At 35.0% G+C, this 9875-nt stretch overlaps 1 protein-coding gene across 1 annotated transcript; it reads right to left on the reverse strand.

Annotated features, from left to right (window-relative positions):
* Nucleotides 1–8228: 8228 nt before the first annotated feature.
* On the reverse strand, nt 8229–8708 carry LOC141707727 (uncharacterized). Its single transcript, XM_074511071.1, has one exon. It carries the CDS (start codon nt 8706–8708, stop codon nt 8229–8231), a length of 480 nt encoding a protein of 159 aa, XP_074367172.1.
* Nucleotides 8709–9875: the final 1167 nt, after the last annotated feature.

The raw sequence follows: 9875 nt of genomic DNA on the forward strand, positions 1-9875 counted from the left end.
CTAATTTGGTTAATGTTTAGAATCTGACTATTATTTAATTACTTCAGTGTGAAATAGCTTTTTTATTGTTGGATACTTTTGGATTGGAATGTTGAATTTTCTTGAAGTGAAATTTAAAGCTTGAAATGAATTTTGTATTTGATGATATATCGCAATTGAGGTGAGTGCACGTTACAAGATTATTGTAAAACTGATGTCTAAAATAATAAAACATAATGAGAGTTTGAAAAGAAAATGATGCAACTGATGTCTAATAAAGATTTTAACATTACAAAAGAAGCTAAAAACTGATGTCTTTCAATGTACTGCACTTCGATTACTAAAATGAAATTCATGTAGTAAATCATATTTAACATTGCTCTAGATAGGAAAACTGGTGTGTTATAAAATATTTAACATCAGTTTTCTTAAGCAAACTGATGCCTATCTTCACCTTAACATCGACTAAAAATCGATGTCAAAGATCCTGACCTTTCTCTACACATGCGAAGACATCACTTTGAAAAAAAAGACATCAGGGATTAACCGATGTCTAATGCCATATTTCTAGTAGTGGGTCCCCTGTAGCTTTTAACGATTCCAGGCGCTGTTGAAATTCAACATTAGATGCATCCTCACCATTAGTGTAAAGCCAATCCTGAACTTGAAATTCAACTATATGTTAATTTTGAAAAACCTATCGAAAGTGACCAGACACAAGCTGAACACTTGAAATATAACAAAGCAGCAGAGCTATCTATTAACCAAAACTATAAAGAAATATGGGATGTAGAAACCCACACTCTAAGAGAGGAACAACAAGGAGATAGGTACAAAAAGCAAACATGTTCAAGCTTTTCCAATAAATATTGTCATTCATGGCTGGATAATATCTTCTCAAATTCATCTGAATCAAGATGCCACCATGTATTATATGTATTAGTAAAATAAATTCTGCAAACATAGAAGGAGGCTTAAAAAGAAAATAGGACAAACTTAAAATGTTTATGAAGGACAGTAGATAAATGAGATAACATCAAATAAATATCCTTCCAGAATGAAACATATGACTATATAGTATACTTAAAAACTATTGTACGATGTTGTACAAAATGCTATGAAGTTTAAATATAAAATGATAGTAGTAGATGTTAAGTTACACATGTATTTTATAAAACATTGAATGGAAAAGAAAACCATGACTTCAAAGCTCACATTATAAAACAACAAAGAATTAAAAGAAATCTTCTTATGATGAGAATAAATAGTAGCTTAAATTTACAAATCATAACACACCTTTTTCTTTAGTAGCGTGTATATATAACATAAACCTATATAGCATGAAAATAATCTCACGCCACAATAAAAGAGGAGGATACCTTGTGTCAATCTCTCCCCATAAATCCGCAGAAAAGGACCCGTCCTTATTTTGAACTGAATCTAAAATAAAAAAGCCCTACTCTAAATCCACCTCGAAATGATCCGTAAACACAAATAAAAAAAATAGAACATCAAAAAAAATATAACCAAATATAAAAAGGATACCAACAAATCGAAGTCTCAAAATAAATTGTAAAGACCCTCATTTTGAACCCAAATCGAAATCATCCCTATTTGAAATCAAAGAAAACCCATATTAGCCCTGAAATGAAGAGAGAAACCACAAATTAATTACAAACAACAAGTCAATTTAAACTCTTACATTGAAATCAATTCGAACCTAGACCGAACATAAATTGAACAAGCCCAAGAACCGAAAAAACCCCAAGTCCAGTAAGGCCCAAATTAAAAGAAAAAATTTGCATAAAAAATAATAAGTGATAAAGAGAGAGTGAGAGTGATGGGAACGAGAGACAAAAGGGAGTGATAGAGCCAGAGAGAGAACAGGGAAAAAATGATAATAGATGTGAGCCGTAGTTTGGCCACCGGGTCTAGAAAAGAACAAAAAGATAAAAAAAATGAGCGGCAGTTTTGCCACCTGATTTTTCAATTGTTTTTTGTTAATGGGTATCATAATATCTTTGGTGCAGAATGTGTATCATTAATATATTAATTTAATTTAATCCTTTTTATATAAAATTTTAATTTAATATGTTTTTTCTTTTAATTGCCGCTGGTCGGCTTTAACTAATTGACCAATATAATTCTTCTAAAAGATATTTATTTTCGAATATAATACTTTTTAGATTTGTTCATTTTAAAATTAGCTAAAAATCCACTCTTTTAATTACAAACATTGTCATTAATTTCTACTCACAAATATTATTGCTTTTCATGTAAAATTATTATTTATTTTAACGTTTAATAAAAGATGAGTAAGTTATGTTTATAAATTTAATTAAAAAAAATATATATTTTGAATTAAATAAAAAAATGAAATTTTCATTACCTTTTATGTAAAATTAATATTTTATTTTTTTCCTTAAATATCAAAAAATACTTATATAACATAATGGCAAGACATTTTCACACATACGGTAACATTCAGAATTAATGTTATAATATTAACTTCTTGGCAACACTATTTTACACATATGGTAATACCTTTGATAGACTAGGTTAAACATACATATCGTAACATATTTTATGGCAACACCGGGCAATAATGTTGTAGAAAGCCATCTATAGCGTAGTGCAACATTTTGGAGAGAAGCCACTAATAGTTAGATAGATTATATTTTGGCGAACCATACTTGGGATTTAGCCAAATGAGTGCAAGCCTATTAAATGCAACTAGATTTTTAAGAAAAAATTGAGCCTTGATCAGATATAAAAGTTTGACTCCATTAGGTGCACTTGATGGTATCATATTAAGCTGTTTATGTGCATGTTTGGGGTGGGCTTATGTTTTTACCTAAATTAGTATGTTAAATGCTAAGTTTGGTTGATTACGTTAATAATGCAATGCAACTATACTATGAACAATGTAAACGGAAACAACACGAAGAATTGGTGAAGCGGAAAATCCGTAAATAGGAAAAAACCGTGGGTGGGATTGATTACCCAACCTAAATGTAATCCACTAAATATTTGAAGTTGATTACAAATAATACTACATAATACATTTCCTTGATCATATGCTAGGACTAATGTTGTCAAAATGTTTTTAAAGCTCGGTTATTTGATGTTATCTTCTAGTGTATTGCGAGTTGTTCTTCTCAATTAAGAAGATGAGCTTGATTTGTGCAAGTGTATTGTGTTGTTGCATACCTTATCCCCGTTCTTGTATTTGAGTTAGCCTTACTTATCTTCTAACTTGTTTCCTTCTTTTTCTCCAACCTCTCCTCATTTATCTCCCACTTCGAATTACAATTGCTATATTTGGTGTAGTGCTTGATTGGTTCTCCTTTAGATTTAAACTATAGCTTGACTGAGTCTTGTTGTTCTTCTCGTTGTTGGCGTTGTGTTCGCTGCCATCCAGGACGCCTGTTTAATCTTCCTGTCTGGATGTGTCCCTTGCATTGCTACTCGTCCATTCCTTGAACACATCATGTCATATCTAAAAATCCAGATATAACAATAGCCCCAGATTTTGTTAATTAAATGATTTAATTAACAAAATCTCATACTATATCATTAATCAGTTGCGTAGATATGTGTTATGTAGCGTGTATGAATGAATCATTCAACTTCACTTGATAAGAGTGTGAATAGCTTTATGATAAACATGCATAGGTTATTCGTTTATCAAGAAACCCTTCCCAAGACTTATCAATAACTTCGTCTATTCTCTATATACTCTCCTCCAATCTCTCTCTGTTTCATTACCTACCACGCCTCTCTGATTTTTCTTTTATTCTCATCAGTAAACCGATCCTCCTTACTCTTCCAAATAATGGCCAAAAATCCACCCGTAGTTCTGAGAGTCACAACAATGAATCCCCCAAGATGTTGACTAAAAACCCTGATTAGGTCATGACCAATCTCCTTTTTGCTCGCGACAGTCAGCCCAGCCTCATAAAATCTGATCGATTTGAAGATATAAAATTGCTTTTCTATACTAATGCCAATGTCATCGTTCCTGATTCAACTATAAGGGCTGATTCATATAAGAAAGGTTAGGTATGTTTCTACTTTTACCCCTTTGACGTTGCCCTTGCTTTTCCTTTTTCTAAATTCATCGTGAATGTGCTAAAAACATCGAGGGTATCTCCTGGCCAACTCATGCCTTTTGCATGGAGGACTCTGGCATGCATTGGCGCTATTGAGGAGAAACATGAGTTGAACATTGATGTTGAAGTTGTGAAGCATTCCTATACTATTAAGAAGTTCAGTAATTGTAGAATTGGTCTTACAAACAGGGACACTGAGGATCCCTTGATTCTCAACAATGATACTATCAATGATTGAAACTGGAAGAAAGATTATGTTTTTGCTGAGAAGAAGACTTTGGGTGAAGATGTTGATTATCTGCTAGAGCGCAGGAATAATACATGTATGATTCTTGATGTCCTCTTTTAAATACTCATTTCCTTGCCTTTTGTTGCTTGTTACTAAATTCATGATATACTGTTCAACTCACATATCTCCATATTATCATATCATCATTCCTTCACTGTGTTGTAATTGGATGTATCTTTTATAAATATGATTTATTATAAATTACTGTTCATGCATTGTTTATTCTTATAGATTGTGATTTTGAGTTTGACGAGAGTGATGACGTGATAAGGGCCATTGTTGCTAAGATCCGGCTTCTGTCGGTTTCTGAGAGCCTGTGGCCTAATTTTCTCGGTAGTCCTATATGAAATGTTGGGAAAGTTAACGTAGATGAGTTTGTTGCTAACATGAAGAAATCGCAATTGAAGAGTGAAGCTGGTGTCTCAAAAAGAACTGGATCCAAGACTGTTGCACACAGGACTAGGGGTAAGTTGGTTGTTTCTGCTGTTGTCAAGCCATTCCAGTCGATTCAAAGCTTATCTTTCGAGACTATGGAGAGCCCCAAGAGTGATCAGAACATAGATATGAGTTCAGGACGAATGTATGCCAAAGGTATATGTCGTATCCTTTCCTTCATGACATACTTCTTTTTGGCTTTATCTGTTTGGATTTTTTTGTTATCCTGGATTGAGCCTTGCTTTTTATTTATAGAGCTTAAGCCCCCGATCATTAAGCCTCTTTTAATTTTTGGCAAGGATCTATTCAATAAGAGATCCCGTGAAGAGAAATCCACCGAGACTGGATCTTCCAAAGCCCCTATGTTGTCAAGTCCTTTATTAAGCCCTCATGTTAGCCCCTTGACTAAAAAGGTCAGAGTTAACCCGTTCGTGACCACAATTAGTTCCGACATTCCCTCGCCACTCTTGACTCAGAGATATGCCATTCATGTGAGTCCTTCCACTTTTGCCCATATGTTCGACGACATGATACTTCCACAATCAATGGAGGAGCTTTCTGCCAAATAACTCGAAGATATTCTTGATAATAGTGTTGGTTACTCTTTTCATGTGAGTCGTGTTTTTTTCTATAAAAATTCCTTTCTCCTTTGTATATTTTTTTTGCATAGCATCCGTTGTTATCTCTCTTAATGTGTGCTTTTTCTTTTTATTAACATGTAAGAACTTTAGAGCATTTTGGTTGCTCGTGAGGTTTACAACCACAAGATGCAGATGGCTAAAGAACTTGAAGTGGAGCATAAAGCTTTTATCAAGAAGTTGAAAGTTACAGAGGGTCTTACCAAACACATGCTAGATGTTATGAATGACCTTCAAAAGGAGTTTGATGAATTCGTCACTAAGGTACAATCCATCGAGAATGGCATGCGTTCCGAAGCCGAGAAAGTTGTTCATCAACAAATCATGAGGACTAGGGTTGAAACCATGCTGGAGTATAACAGGGGAGAGTGGAAGTCCTGGGATGTGCTCGAGACCGTCAAGATTTATAACAAGGAGTTTCCTGATGACGCTTTCCCATTGGACGAGTTCGATGTCCCAAATGATGACGTGGAGATGAAATCTCCCAAAGACGACATTCCTGGAGAGAAGTAATTATATGTTGATGTTTTATTTCTATCATGAACTTACTCTTTATTTCATACTTTATTTTGGTTTTTTCTACAATTGATCCATGTTTAGCTTTTATAACGGGGGATCCTGGTTTTCTTTATGTCAGTTTTATATTTGAACTTTTGATGTAATGTTAAATTTATCGCTTATGAATAGTACTTCTGTCATAGTCATATTTTGTGTCTTTGCTTGTGCATTTCAAGATTATTTTGAATCCATCCCGTTTTGTATACTTTAATCGTAATCTCTATGAGATGTCATACGGGCAAAGCTTATTAATTTGTTTGCAGGTGGTGAGCATTGTATAATCGTTCTACTTGTAATGTAAGAACTTTCTAATCATGGCTTCCTTGAGATGAAAGTGTCCAGGTAAATAACTTGATAGAAATGAATAAGTCACTTACGTAATTTTGTAAAGCTAACTCTTGTTTTGTTGTCATTATATATCATAATGATTTACTTTTTATTCCTGATGTAATTGTAGTTGTCAGTTTGTTTCATTCGATTCATCAATATACGTTGGTGCATGCACTCGTAGAGTGGTTAAGATGCCTTTATCCCTCTTGAAACTCACCAAAAATTATGTCATGTATTAGTATAACACGGATGCGTGTAAGTATTATATGTCATAACAATAAATTTGATAAAACTTTTATGTCAACTAAGATTGTCGAATGCTTATAGTATTTTCATTTAGAGCAACACGATTGTAGTTGGGTGATCAGCCCTTCCGTTTACAATTAACATGTTTTGTTCGTCGTATACTAGTATATACTAACATTATAGAAACAATTCTAGCAAAGTAAACTTACATAAATATGAACGAATCTAAAAGGTAAGAACAATTGATAGAAATAACTTGCAGAATGATGTAAAACTTAAGGTATTAGAAACACAAACATAGGATCAAGTTTCCTCAAACAAAGCGTCATACCAAACATAAGCAAACAACGACAATCAACTATGTCCTAGCGACTTATTAATCAAAAATTTCTAAAAAAAACTGAATTAAAAAGATGAGTTAGAAAACTTTACACATGATATAGCTTCTGTAAAGCGTTCCAGCTTCTCGGTACTTGTGTGTCGTCCAAACTCAACAATCGATAGGCCCCACATCCAATGAATGCGTCAATAAAGAAAGGTCTTTCCCAAGTGTCAGCGAATTTTCTTGCTGTCACATCCATTATGTTTTGGAACGTCTTCCTTAACACCAAGTCACCAACACGGAAAGCTCTCACATGGACATGTTTGTTATATGTGTTGGCCACTCTTTGTTGATAAGAAACCAAATGAATCTTCACCATCTCTCAAAGCTCATCCACAGTATCCTTGTCGTGTGCCAAGTCTATAATGTTCATGTCAGTCATCAATAGTGCTGTCAGCATCAAAATCTCTGTTGGTAAGACAACTTCAGTGCCATAGACTAAGCTGTATGGCGTTTGTCCAGTTGACGTCTTAGGAGTCGTTCTATCCGACCACAACACCCAAGGCAATTCTTCAGCCCCTTTCCTTTGCATGACGTCAGTCTCCTTTTAAGATTGTTGATTATGATTTTGTTGCTTGATTCAGCCAGTCCATTGGCATGAGGATATCTTGGTATCGACTTAATCAAGTTGATGTTCTAATATTTGTAAAATGCTTATATCTTATCGCTTATGAATTGTGAGCCATTGTCACAAACAATTTTACATGGAATACCAAACTTGCAAATAATATTTTTCTTGATAAGCGATATCACTTCTTTTGACGTGACCTGCTTGAACGCCTCTGCCTCGATCCTTTTTGAAAAGCAATCTATCATGGCCAACATGAACACCTTTTGCCCAGGTGCAGGTGGCATCTTCCCCATAATGTCCATCCCCCATTTCATGAAAGGACAAGAGGTAATAGACATGTTAAGGTGCTCAGATGGTTGGTGTATGACAGGTGTGTATCTCTGGCAGGCGTCACATCTTCTCGTGTAATCAAGAGCGTCTTGTCTTAGCGTCGGACAATAATAACCCAAATGTAGAATCTTTATGAGAGATTTCTTCCATTGGTATCATTTCTATACTCTCCTTTATGTGCATCTCTTAATACCATGTCAGCCTCGTGTTTTCTCAAGCATCTTTGAAGCAGCCCCATAGAAGATTTCTTGAACAGCTCTTCATCTATGACTGTAAACCTTGAAGCTTTCATCCTAAGGGTCCTAGCTTTATTGTTGTTGTTTGGTTTAACACCAAGTTGTAAGTAATCTTTGTATGCTCAAATCCAGCTGTCCATGTCTTCATTGGTATTTTCATCATGTTGATTAAGAGTCAACACTTCTATGTCATGAACTAATCTTTCAATAAAAGGCTTCATGATATAAATAACTGGAATGTTGTTTAAGTCGAGACTCTTATAAACAGCTCCCAAACCGGCTAATGCATCATTTTGTACATTATTTTCTCTTGAAACTTGTTGTATGTTGAAAGTGGCAAAGTAATTCATCAATACTTTGGTGATGTCCAAGTATGTGATCATCTTGGGATCTTTAGCTTCGTAAGAACCGTTGACATGATTAACAATTAACAATGAATCATAATTTATGTCAATATTTCTGACCTTCATGTCTTTAGCAGTCACGAGCCCTACAATCAGTGCTTCGTACTCGGCTTCATTATTGGTGGCTTTGAAGTCACAACATATTGAATATGCTATAATATCCCCCTGTGGCAATTTGAGGACAAGCCCCAATCCCATTCTATTCACATTCAAGTCACCATCAGTATACAATGTCCCTAGTTGTCCACCCTAAAAATGACTCGTCGAAATTCCTCCTCAGCTTTCGTCATTTGGCTAGGATTAAAATCAGCCACAAAGTCAGCTAGAGCTTGTGATTTTATGGCTGTCCTGGTATCATATGTGATGTCGTAAGTGCTTAGATGTATAGCCCATTTTGCCATCCGTCCTATCAAATCAGGTTTGCTCAAAATATTTCTCAAGGGGAAGTTCGTCATGACATGTATTTTGTGCGATTCGAAATAATGCTTTAATTTGTTGAAGTCATGGCTAATGCAAGTACTAAATTTTCAAGAGATGTGTACCTTATTTCCGCATCTACCAAGCTTTTATTGACATGATAAATAGGAGACTAGACTCCTTCACTTTCTTTGACGAGCACTCCACTTACTGCATAATCTGTAACAGACAAGTAGACATAAAGGTCTTCACCTTGGAGAGGTTTAGATAATAGTGGAGGCTTGTTGAGATAATTCTTCAAGTCATGTAGTGCAGCTTCATATCTTTCAGAACATATAAACCCCTTGTTATTTCTTAAGATGTCATAGAAGAGCTTGCATCTATCTGATGACCGTGAAATAAACCTATTCAAAGCCGCGACTCTTCCCGTCAACTTTTGTACATCCTTGACATTCGATGGGATTTTCAATTCAAAAATTGCCTTGATCTATTCAGGATTAGCCTCAATGCCCCTCCTGGTCACCATGTGTCTGAGAAACTTCCCTGATGACATAACAAAGTTGCATTTTGATGGATTTAGCTTCATGTTATATAATCCCAATATGTTGAACACCTCCTGTAGGTCATGAACCTGATTTTCAGCATTTACAGATTTGACCACCATGTTGTCTATGTAAACTTCCACTGTTTTAATATCAGCTCCTTGAACATTTTGTTACCAAGCCTTTGAAATGTTGTCCCTGCGTTGCACAATCCAAAAGGCATATCTAAGTAACAATATATCCCCTAGTCCGTAATGAATGTTGTCTTCTCGTGATCAGACGACTCCATCTGAATTTGATTAAAACCATTTGAAGTGTCCAAAAATGTTAGCAACCGATGTCCAGCCGTCGAGTCCACCATGGTGTCGATGTAGGGTAGTGGATAAGGATCCTTGGGGCATGATTT

This window comes from Apium graveolens, chromosome 1 (assembly GCF_009905375.1).
Source record: "Apium graveolens cultivar Ventura chromosome 1, ASM990537v1, whole genome shotgun sequence".
NCBI classification, from domain to species: Eukaryota; Viridiplantae; Streptophyta; class Magnoliopsida; order Apiales; family Apiaceae; genus Apium; species Apium graveolens.

What these genes read in the sequence shown, in the direction of transcription:
- LOC141707727 (XM_074511071.1), bottom strand. Translation starts at nt 8,708, where the DNA reads ATGGGATTGGGGCTTGTCCTCAAATTGCCACAGGGGGATATTATAGCA.